Source organism: Notamacropus eugenii, chromosome 4, assembly GCF_028372415.1.
Source record: "Notamacropus eugenii isolate mMacEug1 chromosome 4, mMacEug1.pri_v2, whole genome shotgun sequence".
In the NCBI taxonomy this organism is placed as follows: Eukaryota; Metazoa; Chordata; class Mammalia; order Diprotodontia; family Macropodidae; genus Notamacropus; species Notamacropus eugenii.
This window is the reverse complement of record NC_092875.1, coordinates 167,873,013-167,896,261: the sequence shown is the minus strand read 5'-3', so window position 1 is coordinate 167,896,261 and position 23,249 is coordinate 167,873,013. Positions and strand designations below refer to the sequence as shown.

General features: G+C 37.9%; 1 protein-coding gene across 2 annotated transcripts in view; it reads left to right on the top strand.

Annotated features, from left to right (window-relative positions):
* The window catches only part of CNBD1 (cyclic nucleotide binding domain containing 1), a 695,007-nt gene that overhangs the window by 37,705 nt on the left and 634,053 nt on the right, over positions 1–23,249 (top strand). The window contains exon 1 of one of the 2 annotated variants that reach the window (XM_072603625.1): positions 21,544–21,654. The exons of the other annotated variant lie outside the window; for it this stretch is intronic. Coding sequence (XP_072459726.1) covers positions 21,576–21,654 — 79 coding nt within the window. The 5' untranslated portion in view covers positions 21,544–21,575. Of the gene's footprint in view, positions 1–21,543; positions 21,655–23,249 lie in introns of those variants that run through there. 2 annotated transcript variants of the gene reach the window in all.

Sequence of the window (23,249 nt, the reverse complement as noted above, 5' to 3'; positions counted from 1 at the left end):
TATGGAAATTCAGAGGATGAAGAAAACAGTGGGTAATAGAGAAGATGGCAAAGGTATCACTAAGACTCCTATAGAATGACACTTAAAAGGGGCATTTGAGATCATCTAATTCAAGCTTTTTGATTTGTAGTTGAGAAACCAGAAGCTAGAGAGGTTAAATGACTTGACTAATGACACTCAATCAGCAATAAACATTTTATTAAACATCTATTATGTGCCAGGCACTATGCTAAGCTCTGGGGGTACAAAGAAGGGAAAAAGACAGTTTCTGCTTTACAGTTTAACGTGGGAAGACAACATATAAACAACTTTGTACATACAAATTACAGACAGGATACATTTGGAAATAATCAAGAGAGAGAAAGCACTAGAATTAAGAAGGGCTAGGTTCTTGAACCTGGGATTTTAGCTGGGATTTGGAGAAAGGCAGGAGGTAGAGATGAGAGAATTCTAGGCATATATACAACTAATTAATAATAAGTTATGAACTAGAACCTGGGTCTCACATTCCACTCCAGGGTTATGAACTGACTCTTAAAGAATGGAAAATAATGAGGGGCATGGGTCAGGTATATGAAAAGGACAATGAAGATAGTCCTTTGAAAAGAGCTAAGTTGTGCTACTAAAATGCAGGAGGGAACCTATCATACTAAATTGTTGTGAGGTTGGGTAGAAAAAAACCAAAAATGTGAGTATTGCAAACCTTTTCCCAGAAAACCCTTCAATTTAGTCTGAAAGTAAGATTTAGACAGCTCTTCCCTATTCATTCACCACCATCTCCATGCATCATTCTCACTGCTATTTTCATGACACTCAGAAACCTGAAGAGAAGGAATTCAGGATCATAAATTTAGTTTCCTTTCCAGACAAAATCTTTTTAAAAAATTCACTTCTCAACAATTGTCTTCATTCGATCGTTTGTAACTGCTTTCTGCTGTTTTTTGTCAAATGGCCATGTATATAGCATGAAAGCAGAAAGCTGAGTGGAGATGACAAGGAGCACCTCTGTAATGTGGCCTTTCAGACAACTATGGCCATTTATTTAGCCTTTCTTTCATTTGTTTAGCTAGAACACATTTTTAGCCTCATATTTTATTTAGTTATTGATGATATACTTTTTATTTTCTCTTACCTCTTTGTCTTTCTCTCCTCCCCCTCATTTCTATCTCTGCCTCTCTCTCTGTACCTCTGTTTCTATGTCTCTGCCTCTCTTTTTGCTGTCTCTCTCTCTCTCTCTCTCTGTCTCTCTCTCTCTCTCTCTCTCTCTCTCTCTCTCTGTCTCTGTTTCTGTTTCTATCTCTCTATCCCTGTTAATGCTCTGCAATGCTTCAGTGTTGATGTAACTAGTACAATTTCATTTATCGAAAAGAGCAACTAGAGGATTTCACTATCTGCTGTTGTTCAGTCATGTCTGACTCTTCGTGGTCCCATTTGGGGTTTTCTTGGAGAAGATACTGGAGTGCTTTGCCATTTCCTTCTCTAGATCATTAGAGCAAACTGAGTTAAGTCATTTTCCCAGAGTCACACAATAAGAAGTGTCTGAGATGAGATTTGAACTTAGGTCTTCCTGACCCCAGGTGTGGCACTCTATCCATTCCACCACCTAGCAGTCACTATCTACAGGGAATCTCTTTGATGTTGACTCTACACTGCACACCTTCAATGATAGTGACAAACACTTTTGGGGATCATTCATTCTCTGTTTTACATCTTTCTTGATATTAATCATCAAATAGTCAACACAAAGTTATTTGTTGTTTACTTCTTTTGAGAAATAATGTATAATGATAGCTAATAGCTAGATATAACACCTTAATGTTTGCAAAATTGTAATGTAAACAACCTCAGGCAATGAGAGTTAAAGAGCTTCCCTGTCCATTAATAGGCCTCAGGTGGAGCCCATTAAGGGAAGCTTGATTAGGGTAGGCTTGTTTTGTAAGAAGGCCCATACCTTATGTTAATTGTTATTGAGGTCCTGGATCTTGAGGGTTGTGTTGATATATGTAATTAAAGAAGATTGTTGACCCCTGAAAATTTGATTTCTTTTTAGAAAAGTAGATCTAAGAACCTGTGCTCATAGGCCATCCTGGATGTGTTGGGGTGCTTGCTGCTACAAAAGTGCTTACAAATACTACCTCATTTTGTCCTCACAACAACCTGAGAGATAGGTACTATCATTGTTTTCATTTTACAGATGAGGAGACTGAGGCAGATAGTGGTTAAGTAACTTGCCGTGGGTCGAATAACTAGTAACTGCAATTAGATTTGAACTCTTTTTTTTCTGACTACACATCTAGTACTCTATACTGTACCACCTAGCTGTGAGATACTTTCATGGAAATTTGTTCCATTTGCTTATATAGAAATTGTTTGTTTAAATGCAATGTAGATGTAATTTAGTTCAACTTTCCCATTACATGGATGAGGAAAATGTAAATAAGTGTTCCTTTACTTATGGGCAGCTAGGTAGTACAGTGGATAGAGTGCTGGCCTTGGAGTCAGAAAGATTCATCTTTCTGAGTTCAAATCTAGCCTCAGACACTGACTAGCCCTGTGACTCTGGGCAAGTCACTTAACCCTATTTGTCTCAGTTTCCTCATCTGTAAAATGGGCTGGTAAAGGACAGAGCAAACCATTCCAGTACCTTTGCCAACAAAACCCCAAATGGGGTCATGAAGAGTCACCTACACCTCTTGCTTTCCTTGGCTTCCTTCAAATCTTTGCTCAAAATTTCGTGTTCTTTAGGAGGTTACTAATGCCTTTCACTCCCAGATCACCTTCTGTCTACTTTGTGTGTGTATGCATCTAACATTCAGATGTTATCTCCCCATTAGAATATAAGTTCCTTGAGGGCAGGGAATGTTTTTGTCTTTCTTTGTATCATAAACACTTAGCACCAGAACTGGCCAGTGATGAGAGCTTAATAAATGCTTGTTGACAGACATAGTTGGGTGTTACTGTGGATGGAGGGGTAAGCCTCCAGTAAGGAAGAGGAGTTCAAATTCATCCTCAGATACTTAGTCATTTAACTTCAGTCTAAGTTTCCTTGACTATAAAATGGGAATAATACTAGCACCTACCTCATAGGGATATTGTGAAGATCAAGTGAGATATTTATAAACAGCTTAGCACAATGGCTGACTTATAAGAGGTGCTATATAAATGTTGGTTATTATTACTATTATTATTTTTATAGGGGCAGCTAGGTGGTGCAATGGATAGAGCACTGGATCTGGAATTAGAAAGACCTGAATTCAAATTTGGTCTTAGACACTTACTAGCTGTGTGATCCTGGACAAGTCACTTAACCTTGTTTTCTCCTCAGTTTCTTCATCTGTCAGATGATCTGGAAAAGGAGATGGCAAATCACTCCAGTATCTCTATTAAGAAAATACCAAATGAGGTCATGATGAATAGGATATGATTGAAATGACTGAACAACAAGAATTAGCATGCCTTTCTACCCACAGCCAGTGTTGTCATAGTGCCTAATAAGTAAGATTTTTATCTCTCTATGAAGAATCAAATAGTTCTCTACTTAAGCATCTTTCCCTAGATGTTCAATCTCATGTTAGTCATTCATTCTTGGGTATTATCTCTTCTGACGACACTGCATGGATGAGGAAGAAACTTTCATTCCTTCCACTAACTGTTATTATGGATTTAGACATAGGCAGAAATGGCTCAAAGTCTAGTTCTAAAATCTTCAGTTTCATAAAGTATTTTCTCTTCAGCCCAAACCTGAGTATTAGTTGCCTTCTTAGTTATTTCATGTCTTTTTCAAAGCATGAGGCCTCTTCTAGAATTCTCTATCATTATAGAGCCTGCAATTCTCATAATTTACAGCATGGGTAAATCCATTTAGAGAAAAGGGAGAAAAACCACCTTTCTGCCTATGTCTATAGCTCTCTGATGAGAGTACAGGAGAATCTCAAAAGCCCAAGTCACAGAGCAACATTTTTGCTTTTCATGAATTGACAGACATCACTGAAACCTAATAGAAGTGCTAGTCAGAATGGACAATTTACCAGTAGACAGCAGAGTGGCTTTGATCTTTCTGAAAATGTGGCTAAGAATAGATGTCTTCACTAGGGCCATCATCAGACAACTGTTCAACCTGACATCTTTTTAAACATTCAGGATTGGCAGTATGGGGCTTTTATTATTATTATTTTTTTTGAGTGGAAGAGGTAAGTGACAGGGATGAGGTAGAACTTAAAAGTAAATATACTGTGGAACACCTACTTTTTGTTTTTTTCTCTTTAACATTTTGTTATTCCAAGCTACATTTGGGCATTATTGGCTTTGCCAAAGAAAGTACTTTGTAGACTGGATTTTATTTAAATAACTATTATTTATTACATAATAAGCATAAGGGACATAAGATTTTAAATGGTTTGAATTAAGATACAATGTGGCAACCTTAAATATCATTGGATCTAAGTTCAAATTCTACCATTCTTACTTACTACCTGTGTGATCTTGAGCAAATAAGCAGTTTACTTTTTCTGGGCCTTTCCTAATCTTTTTCTAATCTTTTTTTTAACCCTTTCCTATTCTGTAGAAGGAAGGGTATAGGACCAGATGACCTTTAAAGGTTCATCTATGATCCCATGTTCTTATAATTCTAATGGCCATGACTTGTAATTTGATATGCAGCTAAATTAATTATCAGGGAAGACTTCCTGTGCAATCAGTCAAGAGAGTAGACATGAAGTGATGGGAGTCAGGGCCAAAGACCATGCTAGAGCAGTGTAGGGGGGAAAGGGATAGAACATAGATTGGAAGAACTTTTAAAGATCATCCAGTCCAGGCCCTACATTTTTCAGGTGAAGAAACTGAGACTAAGAGAACTTAAGAAACTTCCCTAAGTTTCCAGAGGTAAAAGTGGCCAAGGTGGAGATTCTAACTCATCTCTTCTGATTCCAAATCTAGATGCTTTCCCATTGTACCATGTTGTATCAATGTATCAAGCCAAGATATGTAATAAAAAAAGCAACAACCCAGGAATTTAGAATTGCAAGATAGACTCTTTTCTAAGAATCAAAGGGGACTAGGAGTAGAAGTTGGGTCAAAATGAGCCAAAGGTGATCAAAAAATTTTGGGAAAAAATTAAGTAAGTAAGGAATAATAAGTTGATAGCTGAAAGATAACTGCCAACACGCCTGGTGGACTTTGCTTTCAGAATGGGCCACATGCCCCCTGTTTCTAAAAGGAGTAGTACTATTAGTATCTGGTTGTTGTCCTTCGTTCTTGAAGAGGACCAAATGACATCATCATGATAAAGTGAAGTTTCAATGTGTACTACTATGATTGATCAGACCAATACGAGTTTGGAATGCTCTACCACAGATTGGGCACAGATAGTCCATTTGAACATTTGGGGTGGTTGTTCTAAATTTGTGCATTCTACATTTCCTTTGTGCTGTTTCAATTGGGCTTTGCTCATAGAACACAGCACTTTTTCTGATGTGGGCATGCCATACTGAGTGGTCCTGCATCATGTCCCACAATCAAATCCAAAGTTCTTGAGAGAGACCTTGAGAGTGTCCTTGTATCACTTCTTCTGGCCACCATGTAATTGCCTGCTCCTTGCAAGTTCTCTATAAAATAGTCTTTTTAGCAAGCGTACATTTTGCATTTGAACAATGTGACTAGCCCATCAGAGCTGCACTCTCTGAAGCATAGTTTGAATGCTTGGCAGTTTAGTTCAAGCAAGGACCTCAGTGTCTGGTACCTCATCCCGCCAGGTGATCTTCAGAATCTTCCTAAGACAGTTCAAATGGAAGTGATTCAGTTTCCTGGCATGGCTCTGGTAGACTATCCATATTTCACAGGCACACAACAATGAGGTCAGCACAACAGCTCTGTAGACCTTCAGTTTGGTAGTCAGTCTAATACCTCTTCTCTCTCAAACTTTTCTTTGGAGCCTCCCAAACACTGAGCTAGTTCTGTCAATGCATGCATCAACCTCATTGTCAATGTGTACATCCCTGGAAAATACACTACCAAGGTGAGTGAACTTATCCACAGCATTCAAAACTTCTCCATTTGTTGTAACCGATGGTTCCACATATGGATGGTGTGGTGGTGACTGAGGTAACCTGTGTTTTCTTGGTGTTAATTATTAGGCCAAAATTAGCACAGGCAGCAGAGAAGTGATGCATACCTTGTTGCATCTCAGCTTTAGAAGTTGCATTGAGTGCACAGTCACCTGCAAACAGAATATCATGCACCAACACTCCATCCACTTTGGTCTTGGCTTGTAGTCTTTTCAAATTGAAGAACTTAACATCAGTATGGTAGCTGACCTTGATGCCTTGGTCATCCTCATTGAAAGTATTTGAAAACATGGCTCAAAACATCATACTAAACGGCATGGAAGCAAGCACACAGCCCAGTTTCACTCCATTGGTGACTGGGAAGACACAAGAGCATTGTTCACTATCCAGATCCTGGTCAAACATACCATCGTGTAATTGACATACAATATTGATGAACTTCTCCAGGCAATCAAATTTTTACATAATTTTTCACAAACCCTCACGACTAACAGTGTCAAAGACCTTGGTCAGATCTACAAACGTGTACAAACTTCTGTTCTGCTCCTGGCATTTCTCCTAGAGTTGTCAGGCAGCAAACACCATATCTACTGTTCCTTGTTCCTTTCTGAAGTCACACTGGCTCTCAGATAGATGACCATCTTTCTGGTGAAGGATCAGACTATTAAGGAGGACTCTAGCAAGAATTTTGCCAGCAATGAATAAGAGAGAGATCCCCCTGTGATTGTTGCAGGACAGTCTATTCCCTTTACCATTATAGAGATGGATAATAGAGGCATCCTTGAACTCCTGGGGAATAACCTCCTCTTGCCATATAACCTGGAAAATTTCAGTCAGCTTTTGTATGAGCAATGGACCCCCTCCTTGTAAATCTCAGCTGGAATACAATTAGAACCAGGTTCTTTGCCACATGAAAGGAGCCTAATGGCTACTCTTCTTCATATTATCTTCTTTAGATATAATTAGTATCTAAGAAGCACATCGAAGACTACTGTGATAGTATAATTACTGCTTCCTACCACATTGCAAGCACCATGGTGGTACAAAGGTAGCGCAGTGGATAGAGCTGGGCCTGGAGTCATGGAGACATTTTCCTGAGTTCAAATTGAGCATCAGACACTTACTATCCCTATGATTTTGGGCAAGTCACTTAACCCTGTCTGCCTCAGTTTTCTCTGTAAAATGAGCTGGAGAAGAAAATGGCAAACCACTTTGATGAGAAAAACACAAATTGGGTCATGAAGATCTAGACACAACCAAAAAACCACATTGCAATAAAGCTATGTCTTTTCCTCCCTTGTCTCCTAAAATATCAACACAGCAGAGAGTATGCTGGATTGGATTTATAGGAAGGGGACAAATCCCAGCTCTGACGTTTGCTTTGTAATCTTAAGGGTTCACGTCTTGGGACCTCAGTTTCCTTATTTGTAAAATGAAGAAGTTGACTTAAATTGCCCCTAAGCTGCCTTCTAGCTTGAATTCTATGATCTTGTGACCCTAATTCCATGCTTCTGTGATCAGCACTTTTAAAATTAAGTTAAACAGACATAATCCTTTTTAGGCAGAGTTTACAAAGACAGACTCTAGAGGAGGCTCAAGCCACAAATACAAACAACAAGGGGCCCAGGCTTTGCAGAAGTGCTGGAGGCCTTTTTTTCAGTTCCATGGTAGAGCTACAAGGCAAAATAGCAGGCAGTAAGAATCTTACTGATTTCATTTTAATTCCCTTCAATAGAGTTCTATTGAGGGTTAAGGAAAGATTCTGTAATCTTAGCCCCTGGCTAAAAAGATATAATAGGAAAGACTATTAAAAATTGTCATTTAAATCAGTTGAATTTACTTGGGAGTAGGAAGAATGACACTGAGGTCCAAATGTGATGAAATCCTTTTTAATTTAGCTACTTAATTAAGTCAAAACTAAAAATAATCTTCACTGAACATGAGAACAATAAATTTACATAAACTTCTGAGTGGTAACAAAAATTCATTAATAATGAAAACTTTTCTGGAATAAATGAGACCAATAAAATGTGTGACAGAAGTTCTCTAAGAACTTTAGAAAAACACAATGCATAATATATTCAGAACATAGGAAAATAGCTGTGCTCTGAAAAAAAGCAGAGTTCTGTTGACAAAAAGGAGAGGGCTATAGTGATTTCCAGATTTAGGCAAGTCCTCCACCCCATCACTGTAGGAGTTATAGAAAAGACAGTCTGGGATAGTCAAAGTCATTTTTGAAAGAAAAGTTATTTTAAGTCTAAATACTCCTTTTCTTTACTTGAAGCCAGGGCCAATGTTTATTCAAATACTGAGACTGTGATAAGCCCTTATCTGAAGGTTACTTACCCAGCAATCTCAACTCTCAGGAAGGTGTCCAAGAATTCAGGAAGTTAAAACAAACAAAACCCAAACTCCTCCAGAGTCTCAAGCCCTCAAGCCTTGGGTCAGGCCCTATTTATTCCAGAAAGGAGAGGTGATAGCTGTACTCTGCTCTGCCTTAGTCAGACCACATCTGGAGAATTCTGTTCAATCCCTGGCATTGCGCTTTAGGAATTACTCTGATATGCTGGAGAATATCCAAAGATGGATATTTGAAGAGATTCAAAGTTCTTTATGATCAGGGAAATTTCTTGATTGACAAATCAATTAAGGTACAGAATCTGTGCTTGAGACTTTGTATTTCACTGACCAAGATGAATAGGTTGACTTGGGTTATTGCATCACAGTTGCATATAACATGGTTTGGACAGTTTTGAGTAAATGCTATCTTTCCGTGCTGGACTATAAAAATGATGCAGTTGGAGATTCGAATCAGCCTTTTTATCCTTTTGCCTTTTTCAGGAGAGGCTAGATGCAGGATTATCCTTGGGCATATGGGACAGAGACATGTACTGAGCCTCTCTCTCTCCCATCCCTTCACTAGGAACTATTAATGACTGCCCTGAGGTAGAATCACATGAAAGTTTTATGTCCTCATATAAGTGTCCAGAAAAGAGACTTTCTTAGGATTAAGTAGTAGAATTCAGCCTTGGAGATTGGACAGGTTTGGGGGGTTGTAGTGGCGGCATTTCTTAGGAAACTGAGTCCCAGCCTCATGGGGAACAATAAATCGTATATATCTCTTCTCCCCTCACCCCCAAACTTTTATCTAGAGGAATAGAAAGAGATTAAAACTATAATATGTGGGATTAATACATAAACTTCACCTAATTCAGATGGTATAGTTCTCTCAATGGTCTAAATTTATTTCTCTTATGAAGGGAGTACAGACCACAGGATGCTATTACAAGAGACAATGCTATGGCTTGGGGCAAAGATGAGACTTACCTGAGAGGGATGATAATTATGTTGATTGTTAAGGGGCTACTCTAACCACGTTGTCTTTTATGTATTTTCTGTATTTTTCATGGTCTGTAATAAAGGTTATTTAGAACTCAACATGAATTGTTACCTTTTGCTTTTACCAAATCTGGGGGCCCTTCTGCCCACAACTGTGGAGACCTAGACAGGAGCTATTTTCAAGATCCATTCTGAGATTTCCTAGTAAGAGCTCTGTATTGGGACAAAGTAAAACAAAGTGAAATGCCTAGTGGGCTCTCCCCGAATTTGAATCCAGTCTGGATAATGCATATATGTATGTGTTTGCACATACATACATGTATAGATACATACATATGTATAGATTGGTTAAAGACCTTAAAGATGTTTAATTTGAAAAAGAAGATTCAGAGCAGATATGATAGCTAACATCAAAGAAGTGAGAAAGACGAAGATGAGAGAGAAATTAAAATCAATTTGCTGGGTCCCAGAATACAGAACTAGAAGCAATGGGTCACATGGATTTTGACTAGATGTGGGGAGAAACTTCCTGTGAATTAAAGGCAACCAAATCTGGAGTGTGATACCTTAGGGGATGATGGAATCCCTTTCACTGGAAGTCTTCCAGACTTTTCTTGAAGACTACTTCACACAAGGCTAGAATTTCAGAATTGGAAGAGATCTCTGAGGTCATTTAATCTGATTTATTTTCAAAAAATGAATCCTATAATATACCTGTGGCATAGCCATCCAGATTTTTCTTTCCAATGAAGGGGAACCCACTACATTTTCAGGCATAAATTTCACTTTTGGATAGGAAGTTTGGAAGGTTATCTTTAAATCATACCCAAAAAGGTCTATTTTGCAATGTTTTCCCCCCCATTACCACTGCTTCTACTCTCTGGGACTAAACAGAACAATTCTGGCTTTTCTTCTATATACTAGGCCTTTAGTGTTCAAGCACTCCACTTCTCACAGGAGTCTGCCTTCTCTGGCCTAACGATCCCCTTTTCCTTGAACTCATGTAATAGGAACTTTAGGTCCTTCACGATCCTGGTTGGATCCTTTGGATAGTCTCCATTCCTCCATTGTCCTTAAAGCACAAAACTTAGAGCTGAACAATATACACAATATGTTCCTGACCAGGACAGAGAATAGTGGGGATATCATTTCTTTATGTCTAGAAGCCAAGCCTCTCTTAATGCACAGCCTAAGATCACACATGCTTTTTTTTTTTGGCTGCTGCATCACACCATTGACTCATATTACATTTGCAGTCCAGCCAAATCCCCTTATCTTTTTTCCTACAAATCATTGTCCAACTATGTCTCTCCTATCTACTACTTATGAAGCCAATTTTTTTGAACCCAAGTATGAGACTTTATGTTAATAGTTATTAAATAACGTCTTATTAGATTTTTACCAATGTTTTGTACTATCTAGATTTTTTTGGACTGGTCTTCTTCTGACTCTTGTTATATTACCTATTTCCCCCGAGCTTGGTGAAATCAGATTCCATTAAGGTTGCTGTTTATTTTCTTTTTTTTGAAGAGTTATTGATGAAAATTTTAAAATAGCATAGGGCCCTGTATCCCTGGGGCACCGTATTAGAGACTGTCTTCCAAGCTGATATGGGACCATTCAGCCAATTCCAAACACATCTCATCATACTATAGTCTAGCCCACAATTCTGCTACAAGAAAAGAATGAGGAACTTTATTCAATCTCTTGTAAATCTAAATAAAGTGCAATGATAACATTTTCCAGACTTACTAGTTTTATAACCTTTTAAAAAGGTTAGTCTAGTCCAACTCATGCTTGCTGAAGCTTGCTCTTGTGATTATACTTTCTTTTTCTAGATATTCACTAACTATTCCTTTAACAACATATTCTGAATTTCCCCAGGAATTAAAGTCAAGCTTATTGGCCTGTGATTAATAAGTTTCATTCACTGATTTTTGGAAAATTATTTGTTGAAACTTAATTCAACGTTTGTCTCTTTCCAGTCCTGAAGTACCTTTCCTGTTCCCCACAGTCAAATAGATGTATACATATATACACATTATATATTTAACATATTATATATGCGTACCTATATACATACATACACACATTTATTTCAGTGATCCCGCAATCCCAACAGCCAATGTTTTTAGTATCTAAGAAGTAGTTCATGTAGGTCTGGAGGCTTCAACTTATTAGGGCAACTACTTTGTTTTGGATTTCAACATTCTACCTATCATTTATGTGTTGTTCTTCTGTGTCCAAAGAAACAAAGCTTCTGTGGCAAAGAAAATGAGTATGAAATAAAAATTGAGCAGTTCTGCCTTCTTTTGGTCATCAATTACCATTTACTCAGCTGTCCAAGTAGCAATCCTTTCCCCACTTTGATTTTTTTCCCCTGTAATGTAGATTAAAAAAAAAGTCCTTTTTGCTCTTTTAGCTTTCTTGGCAGTCATTTAATATAGTCCTTGAAGACTGAGACACACTTTTGTATTTACCTCCTATTACTTGCCTTTGTAATCCTTTGTATATATCTTTTTAAAGTAGGTTAGCAAATTCCCAGTACTTCTACATCAGTGTCTTCAAACAAATTCTCCTTTCATTTTCATCAGAATTGTTTCTCTTAGTTTTCAAAATTTTATTCTTTAAAGTTTCACCTTCTTCCTGATCTGTCTTTTCATATGGAGACTGAGGCAAAGAGGAGTTAAGTGACTTGCGCAGGCTAACACAGCTAGTCAGTGTCTGAGGTGAGATTTGTGTTCATGGATTCCTGACTCCAAGTCAAGCACTCTTATCCACTCTGTCACCATATCCTTTTCTGTTACTGTGTGCCTCTTTCTGGAATGTTCTCTCTGAACCTCACTTTTCTAGAGTTGCTTTGAATTTTTTAGAGTCTCAGTCTATGAGGATGTGTTAACATCTTTACAATGCTTCAAATGCCATCTCTGACACTTAGTAGCTGACTCAGGCTAGTAATCAGGACTTTTTATCAAAATCATGGATTCATTTATTCATTAAAGAAGCATTCATCAAGCATCCTGTATGGTCCAGGCACTGGGGATACAAAGGTATAGAAAACAAAATGAAACAAAAAAGCCAAAACTGGCCCTGCCCACAGGGGCTTATGTTCTAGTGGCTGCAATTTGTATGGTAGAGGGAATCCCACACCAAGAGTTCTCCAAGCTGATGACAGCATATCTCCTCCTCATATTGTACATATATGCAGACACAGCATATGATTACGCAAGCATCCTATAAATGTGAGCTATTAGGTATACAAAAGATAACTTCAAACAAGAAGAAAGACAGACAAGAGGTCATTAGTACGGTTTCTCTTCCTAAGCAATAAAACACAACTAACAGTTTTCTGGGGGAAGCATGATATGATATATATTCACTCAAGTTACGTTTTATGTTAATGTGATACTTTTACCAGATTATAGGCCATTTTAGAAGCTTCTAGGACATCTTGTAAAGAAAACTCATTGTGTAGTGTCAATCACTGTGATTTCTTGAAGGACAAAAAGATCAAAGAGACATGCTTTTCACTCAACCTGTCGTGGGGTAGAGGGAGAGCAACAACTCGGATGACCGAGAAATGGGGGAGGACAGGCACCTCAGAGAAGTATAGGAGCTCCAGCCTAGGACATGTCAAATCTCCATGATAATGGGATTGCATTAGAAAGAAAATCAATATGACAAGTGGCTCATTTGATGATGTAAACTTCATATTCATGAAACTCCTGTACGATATCACAAACTGAAAGGGACTGCAAATTCTCCAGGGAAAAGAAGAATGACATGTCCTGGTTAAATAGATGAGCCAGGAAACTAAAGAGGAGATAGCCTAGTCTTTCAAAGGCATGCCAGACTGGGACTAAGGTGATAGGGACCTCAAGATTAACTCACTGATTCAGTGTTTGAGCTTTAGAAATAATTTTACCTAGAACTTTCATTCAATTAAACAAAATTATTATTTACCATTCTTGAATTACTGTTATGTGCAAGATGCTATGCTGTATTCTGGGGGCTACAAAAGCAAACCCCTCCCTGCTGTGTAAGTGCTTCTATTCTACCAGAACAGGACAAAGCAGAAATGCAATCTGTACATAGACACCCCATCATTTGAAGGAGAGACTGAGTACTAACCAATGGAAAAGTCAAGAAAGGCTTCATGGAACAAGTAACACCTAGACTGCACCTTTAAGAAAGATCAGGATTCTGAAGGGGATATATCTTAGGCATAGGTTTGTGCAAATGCACAAAATCAGGAGATGAGACGAATATGCTATATTAGTCAATAAAACCACAAACATTTTTTATGAACCTGTTTTCTCTCAGTCACTATACTAGGTTCTGAGTATGCAAAGCCAAAAAAAAAAGAGATGAGACTGCCCCTTTCCTCAAAGATCTTATATTCTACTGGGGGAAATAATTTGTATACACATAAGGATATATGAAGTATGTAAAAAAAATACATACAAGGTAATTTTTAGAGGGGAGGTGCTATCAGCTGTGGTGAATCTGGAAATATAGGAGAAAAGGAGCCAGTGTGTAACCAACAGTTTTTTAATGATTAAACTTAATGGTCTTTTCTCAGTGCACATCCTTCTTGACCTTTCTGCAGCTTTTGATAACACTGATCACCCACTCTTTGGGAAGAACCACTTCTCCCAGGGTTTTGATAACTTTACTCTTTCCTGGGTTCCTCCCTACCTGTATAATCACTCCTAAGTCTTGGTTGAATCAGTATCCACTCGCTTTATGAATGGATTTATCCCAAGGACTCTTCCGTGGGGTCTCTCTTCTTCTCATTTTCTTCTTCTTCTTGGTGATCTCATTAATCTAATGGGTTCAATTATTATTTAAATATAACCCTCAAACCTAACTGTTTAGCCCTCATCTCTCTCATGAGTCTTTTGTCACCAATTGCTTATTAGACCCCTCACCCTGGATGTTTCATAAACATCTCAAGGTCATCAAGAACCAAAATAAAATTCTTTTTTTCTGTAAATTCTTTTTTTAAATTAATTTATTTGTTTTCAGTTTTCTGCAATCACTTCCATAAGTCTTAGATTTTTCTCCCCCTCCTTCCCCAAGATGGCATGCAATCTTATATGGGTTCTACACATACATTCTTATTAACCACATTTTCACAGTAGTCATGTTGCATAGAATAATTAAAATGAATGGGAGAAACCATGAGAAAAAACAAACCAAAACAAAACATAGCACAAGAGAGAATATTCTGCTTTATTCTGTGTTCTGATTCCATAGTTCTTTCTCTGAATGTGGATGACATTTTGCCTCAAGAGTCCTTTGGGAATGTTTTAGGTCTTTGCATTGCTGTGAAGTGCTAGGTCTACCAGAAACAGTCCTTGCACACTATGGCTGATACTGTGTACAAGGTTCTCCTGGTTCTGCTCATTTCATTCAGCATCAATTGTTATAAGTCCTTCCAGGCCTCTCTCTGAAGTCTTTCTGTTCATCATTTCTTATAGCATAATAGTATTCTATTATATTCATATACCACAACTTGTTCAGCCATTCCCCAACTGATGGGCACCCCCTCAATTTCCAGTTCTGGGCCACCACAAAAAGAGCTGCTCTAAATATTTTTGTACAAGTGGAACCTTTTCCCATTTTTATGATCTCTTTGGGATACAGTCCTAGAAGCAATAGGGTGTGCACATTTTTGAAGTCCTTTGGGCATAATTCCATAACTCCATAGTTCCAAATTGCTCTGCAGAATGGTTGGATCACCTCTACCAGCAATGAATTAGCGTTCCAACTCTCCCGCATCCTCTCCAACATTTATCATCTAACTGTTCTGTCATGTTAGCCAATCTGATAGGTGTGATGTCATACCTCAGAGTTGTTTTGATTTTCATCTCTCTAATCAATAGTGATTTAGAGCATTTTTTCATATGACTACAGATAACTTTAATTTCTTTCTCTGAAAACTGCCTGTTCATATCCTTTGACCATTTATCAATTGGGAAAGACTTGTATTCTTGTAAATTTGACTCAGTTCTCTATATATTTTAGAAATGAGGCCTTTATCACAGACACTAGTTGCAAAAATTCTTTCGCAGTTTTCTGTTTCCCTCCTAATCTTTGTTGCATTGGTTTTGTTTGTGAAAAACATTTCAATTTAATGTAATCAAATGATTCATTTTGTACTTCATAATGTCAAAATAAAATTCTTTACCTTCCTTCCTAAACCCATCCTTTTCCCAAAGGAACCCCCATCCTTCTGGTCACCTAGGTTCGTAACTTTGGAGTTATCTTTAACTCCTTATTCTCCCTTCAGTTATATATATAAAAATATATATATATATATATACACACACACACATACATATATACACATATACATGTATACGTATGTATACATGTATATGTTTATATGTATACACACATAAACACACACATATATAAAATTAGTTGCAGAATCTTATAAGTTCTGATTCCTCTTGCACTCATCTCCTCTCTATTCACACAATTACCCTCCTTTATGGACTCTTTATCATCCCTTGCTTGAATTATTTCAGCAGCCTACTGAATGGTCTCCCTATGCCCAGTCTTTTCAACAAGCACATGACTGATTCTGAACAGATAATCTTGATGGATTTATATGAGTCCAGAGCAGGGCAGAAATAGGCTAGGGATGGGATGAGATCAAGGCAGGAAATATGTATCTCTGTTCTCTGTTGTTATATTGAAGATATTTTTCAAGCTGTTGTAGCTGTCAGAATGGCTGAATGGTTCTTTGGGGTTATCTAGGTCCAACATTAAAGAAAAAGAAAGAGGTCATGGGGCTAATGAACTGGGAAATGGCTAAACAAATTGTGATACACAAAGTAGGTGGAATATTATCATTCCACAAGAAGTAACAGACATGAATGACTCAAGTATGAGAAGACTAGTGGGCAGCTAGTTGGTACAGGAAATAGTGTGCTGAACCTGAAGTCAGGGAGACTAAGTTCAGATCTACCCTCAGAAACTTTTAGCCGTGTGATCCAGGGGAAGTCACTTCTGTTTTCTCTGTCTCAGCTTCCTCATCTGTAAAATGGGGATAATAAGAGTACCTACCGCACAGGGTTGTTGTGATCAAATGAGACAATATTTAAAGGTGTACTTTATAAATCTTAAAGCATTACATAAGTGTTAGTTATTATTATTACTTCTATAAAGTGATGCTGAATGAAGAAAGCAGCATCAGAAGTATATGTATGCAGACACACATACATGCTGATTTTAGTGACTAAAAAAATAAAAAAAGTTTATTGTAAAAAACCAATGACATCAACAAAACCTGAAAAACTGTAGACAGATGAAAAAGAGATTAGAAGAAGGAACAGAAGCAAGCAGGATGTGTTTGTTGTAATTTGTTAAAGCTAATACAAATCTTTTCCCAATTTGTTTGACTGATTGCAACTTCTCATGAACGTTTCCATGCAGTTCCTCTTACTTAGGGTGAACAGTTTGTATTTATCTGAGGTGGCAAAGAGTCAGAAATGTAAAAGGAAATTTCTGGAAGAGATGGAGAAGAACTGGATTGTATAGTGGGAAAAGAAATAGCCTGAGAATTAGGAGAATATACAATTTAACAATCTACCAAAAATGAATTTATTGGTTTCATATGTGATAATTATGGTTCTGTTTCTTGCTGTTTCAATTTCTACGATTTTATTTGTAAAAATATTTTCATTTGAATATTTTTGTTGATTTTACTGGGTTTCTGAAAATAAAAAAGGTGAGAGAAAAAAATAGAAGAGAGAGATTTTTATTTACTCTTAATACCAGTGAAATATGGTTAGTGTCCTTATGACCCTAAAAGGTAGAATTCAATTCTGATTTTAGAGGAGTTTTGGATTCCTAGGAAGGAAGTTATTAGAAATGCAAAATATTGTATCTGAAGCATAAATGAAATATATCTGCAAATATGTAAGCAAATAAAATACTGTACCACTTGTCTTCTCTCTCGTCCTTTCCCTGTTCCTCCCCACCCTTTCCTCTCACTTTCCATGTTCTACCTCAGCTGAAGTTTTGGGACTTGGAAACAAAGAGAGAAAAAAGATAAAGGTAGTAGTCTTCCCATGGCCAAGAAGGTGGTACTCTCAAGGGCCACAGCCCAATCATGGCATCCACTGGTTTCTGCCATATCTGCAGATTGAACGATGACTTCCAAATAGATGAGCTGGGATGTGTGTGACTGCATGTTTTTATTCAGCGCAGGACTGCTGAAAGAAACAAGCTGACCCTACTGCAACCCAAACTTACTTCCAGTTCATTGTTTTTAAAAATTTATGCTGCCAAGAAATACATTTGCTGGATTTAATATTATTTGTCCACAAATTCTGGTGGTTGAACTTGTGCTTATATTGCTGGGTGTCGCTCTGTTTGTGGCATGAGGGTGTAAGAAGAACCATGCAGGAGAAGGCCTTTTCCTAGCATGTGGGTGGGAGCCCAACCCAGAACACTTGTTTAGAGTTTTGCTCTCTTACTGTGTCTATAAGCACAACCAGACTTTTAAGTGCAGAATTACAATGAATGAAAATATATGAATAAACATATGCAAATATGAATACCTCCTTGACACAAGTCACTCTCTGTCTCTGTCCCTTTCTGTGTGTCTCTGCCTTAATCCTAGACTGAACTGGAGAGGAGAATATTCACAGTTGGGAAGAAGGGTCACCATGTAAGATATGTAGTACTAGAAGGGTGCTTAGAGATTATATAGTACAAACCCTCATGTTATAGATGAAGAGTCTCTAACTTGCTGTTCTTGTGTTGTGTCCAACTCTTCGTGGTCCCATTTGCACCACCTAGCTGCCCTTTCAGAATGGTAAATTAACTTGACCCAATTTACTTGTAAGGACGAAATGGAGAAGAGATCTGATCTCCAGATCCTCTAGGTAGTGCAGTGGATAGAATGCTGGGCTAGGAATCAGGGAGAGACTTAACTTTGGGCATTCAAATCTGGCCTCAGAAACTTGATAGCTATATGACCTTAGGAAAGTCACTTAATCTTGTCTGCCTCAACTTCTTCATCTGTAAAATGAGCTGGAAAAGAAAATGGCAAACCACTCTAGTATCTTTGCTAAGAAACGCCCACCCCCAAAAGGGTGATTATGAGCCAGACTCTAATGAACAATAACAACCTCCAAATCTAGTGCTTTTGTTCCTAAACTATTGGGCTACGCATCATTGTAACTGTGTATTAGTTTAAGTAAGACCTTCTGCCAGGAGCAGGGTTCTTGGAGAAAATGCTGTGGGATATATTCAGTGAACTGTGAAAGAGAAATGTATCTCTTGTGCTCCAATCAATTGAATAGCGGTTCTTTGAATAATTAGTCTCAAGCATCGAAACCTGAGAAGAAACGTTGAAAATGAACATAATAATACCCTCACTATGGACTTTAAGCTGGAACAAGCTGCTGTGCATGATTTATCTGATAGGAAGTGAAGCCTAAACCCGACTTGCGGCTTCAGAGATAATGCAGAGCAGGTAATCAAGTACTGAAAAAGGTCCTGACCCTGTCTGTTTGAATGAATTGTTTAATATCCTGGCCTGGCTTAAACATTTTGGTAATGTAAATGTTGTGTGTCCTTTATTGTAATGGAAAAACAAAAGAAAACAAAATGAATGAGGGCATACTGAGAAAGTAATTTTATGGCAAATAAAAGTTGTTTTTTCAGGGTTGCAGCTCACTGAATGTGCTTTGTGCAGATTTCTGTGAAGATAAGTAATTGCTAATGTCATCTGTAAAATAGAACGGGAACATCTGAGGCCAGTTTCTCATCTCAGCCATGTTTTTCAAAAGATGCAAGTCACTGTCATGTCTTTTATTAGTCCCAAGGACGGTTGATTTCATTTAAGATGTTGTTTGTCTGCTGCAATCATCAACAGCTGATAACATCGCGCTCATTTTAAACGCCACCCCCCAGTATTAATGTGCTGTGCGCCGTCCTGTTGAATATTTATATTAGATCCGAAGACACTGACATGTAGGTTTCTCTCTATCCTGTTGTGTGGAATGTGTTAAGAAGTTGTTTTCTATACTTTTCTTATAAGAATCGATCTGATTCTAATCATACCCTTCAAAAAATTTCCTTGGTTCATTTGATTCATTTTTATCGGAGTTCTTTCTTATGGAACTTGCAAAAAGAGTGCTAGATTTTGATATAGAAAACTGGGTTCAGTCATAGCTCCGCTTCTTTTTATGAAAGACAAGTCATTCATCTCTCTTGGCCTCAATTTCCTCACCTGTAAAATGAAATGATTAGACCAAGAGTACTGCAAAGATTCCTTGTAGTTACACATTTATAATCCTTTGGCCCTCTTATCAGTTAGTCAACAATGAATGGCGGCAGCTAGGTGGTGCAATGGATAGAGCACCAGTGCAGGAGTCAGGAGGACCTGAGTTCAGATCTCACCTCAGACACTTGTCACTCACTAGCTGTGTGACCTTGGGCAAGTCACTTAACCCCAATTACTTCATCCTAGGTCATCTCCAGTCATACTGATGAATATCTGGTCACTGGATTCAGATGGCTCTGGAGGAAAAGTAGGCTGGTGACCTGCACAGCCCTCCCTCACTCAGAATAAAGTCAAGTGCAAGTCATGTCATCATTTATCTGACGGCATGGTCTTCTTAGGAAACGAAGGATGAACACACACAACAATGAATGAATAAATGGGAAAGTATTTATTAGGTACTTACTTTGTGCCAAGTACTGTGCTGAGCACAGGTGCTACATATGAAATATAAGATACATAAGACCAAATGATAGTGCCTGTCTTTAAGGAGCTCACATTCCAATGGGGCAGACAATATGAAAATAATTAAATCAGTTCTATCAAAAGGATATGGAAGGTATTTGTAAATGACCAATTTTGTTTAGCTCCACAAGTCAAAACTTCCTAGAATAGGGAGAAATTGCAAAGAGGCACATTTATGCTTCCCCTAAGGAAGACTTTGTAACAATCGGAGCTGATTAAAACTAGAACGAGTTGTCTCTCTACTCGAGGTTGTGGGATTGATTAACCTTATTAGAAGTCTTTAAGCAGAGTGTGGATGGCTGTTTGTTGGGTGTGTGGTGGTGGGGTCTATTGCATATGAGTTGGACTAAATTCTTATCGAGGTCTCTTCTAATTCTAAAATTTTGTGTTTTAGTGACTATATGTGCATTAATTATGTCTCAAAAGCATCACAAGCAGTCTATGAGAGAGAGAGAACAATGTGGGAAAGCAGAAAAAGCAGAAACAGAAATTGAGTTCAGGACCCAGCTCTGCCATTAGCTGACTATGCCCTGGGACAAGTCACACCATCTTACTGAGCTCATTTCCCTTATTACAAAATGAAGTTTGGACTGGATAATCTTTGAGGTTCCTTCTAGTTATGAAATTCAATGATTCTAGAACAGTTGCTTTGACACAGTGAAAAAACTAAAATTTGGATTTCTTTTTAAGGAAAAGGAGAGGAACAGATACTGGTGTGGGAGAAAAAGAGAACTTGGATTCAAATCTAGTCTTGTTCCTTTTAGGTGACATTTTTCTTTGGTATTCCTCACATCCCCTTTTAGGTGCCCCACTCTCTTTCAGTATCTTTTTTTGTCCCTGTCACATCTCTTCTAATTCGTAGGATAAATCAATACACAAATCACTCAGAATAAATTAACTGGCACTAAGAATTTAATGACATTTCTTGAAAACATGTGCACGTTTGAAGAGGACCGCAGGGAAAGGGTGATGTTCAATACAAAGAAATAAGCCTCAAATGTTAGAATTCATGCAAGGAGCCACCTGCATGGAAGCTACTTTTCAGGTGATTCAGAAATGATAACATGTAGGTGGTAACTACTTACTCCACTAAATGGCACTAGACCTGCTGTTTCAATCATTCATCAGACCTCCATGCTCACTGTCCTGTATTTCACTTCTCATCTTCTCAAAACATAAATAACTTGGTGTACATGTAGACCAGACCATGAAAGAATTCTTCCAGAGCCATTTTTTATTCTCAGGAAAGCCACTCAGTAAGATAAGAAAAATGTGTTACCAAGGCTCAACCTATCAGAGGCCACTTTGAGAATTCTGACTTATGATGTCACGAATAAAAGTGATATCCTTTGGACTTTGAGACTCAGATTGTTTGCCTATACAACAAACTCACAGATAGCAAGATGCCGCTCTACTCAGTTTCCCAGACTATTTTGGCTCTTATGGAAGGTATCCCACCTGTTCCACCCCGGGGTGTACCAAGTGAGTAGAAGATGTTTTGGGGGGCTTCTTCATCTGTTACTTATTTTAATGCACCTACAAATCAGATAACTCCTACAATTTTAAGGCTAGAAAAGGCCATAGACCATTTAATTCAACCCCATAATTTCATAAGGGGAAACTAAGCATGGAATTGATATGAAATGCCTGAATTATACATTTAGTTATGGGCAGGTCTCTTGACTCCCTTTCCTGTATTTCCTTCACTGTACCACATAGTTTGATAATTAATTTTTACTTCTAATTTCCAGGTTTCACAGTTGTGGATACCTGCTTTTTAAAAATTAAAAAAAAAATTTTAAAACCTTCAATGAATGAGAATCCACTCCAGAAAGCCTATTCCACCTTTAGATGGTTCTAATTTTTATGAAGTGGTTTTTTTCCCCCTTACATTAAGCCTAAATTTGTCTTTCCATTTGCCATGTATTGCTCCTAGTTCTTCCCTCGGTGGCTAAGTAGAATAATTTTCACCCCTCTTCTAGAAAACAAATATTTGAAGATTCCTTTTGTGCCCCAATCTATCTTCTCTCTTCCACTGTAAACATTCCTACTTGATATGATTAAAACACAGTCTGAGTACGTTATTTCCATTATTCAAGAAATTTCAGCAGCTCTCCACTGTCTTGAGGTGAAAATAAAATTAGTCCTTTTGGCATTTAATTCTTTCTCTGTCTGGTTCCAGTCTATCTTTGCGGGTTGATTACACTTACTGCTACTTTATACTCCAGTTAAACTATCCTGCTGCTGTTCCTTGTTCATGGATACCATCTCCTGTCTCCATCTTTTCATAGGTTGTCCTTGTTCTTGGAATGCTCTCCCTTCTCTACCTCTTGCAAACCCTAGTTCCAGTGAGGCTCAGTTTGTGCCACAACCCATATGAGATCTTTCCCAATTTTGCCATATTTAGTCCTTTCCCCACTCCAACTGCTTTGTATGTATGCCATGTTTACTTATTTGTGTCCACGCCATTTCCTTCAGTAGAAGGTAAGCTCTTTGGAGGCAGATGCTTTTTCTTTTCTTTTTTTGCATTTGTGTCCCTAGCAATGAGCTCAGTGTTTGACAGCCTAGTAGAGTTGAAAAAGTACTTGTTGAATTGAACTTAGTCAATTCTCTCATGGCATGATTTTGAGGCCCTAGATACTAGTGGCCAAACCTCCAAATTAACTTATTTATTTTTATGGATTTACGATATATTCATATGTGCATATGTTGATTCACTGGGTAGAATGTAAGCTCCATAAAGGTAGGGACTGTTTCCTTTTTGTTTTTGTAGAAATACTTGGCACATACTAGGGTCTTAAATGATTGATTGATTGATGGTTGACACCATATTTGTCGCACTCCAGATGTTCTCAGATTCTCAATGTCTTTTGGAATGTAGATTCCCAGACTGAACATAATATCTCAGATGTGGTCTGACCAGGGCAGAAAACTGTATGATTTATTGCTTCCTTTATTTTGGATAGTCTATGTCTCTTAAGGCAGCCTAATTCTGAGCAGAAAACTATATCATATTATTGATTCACATTGAGCTTTCAGTTCATAAAATCCCTAGGATTTTTTCAGATAAACTCTTG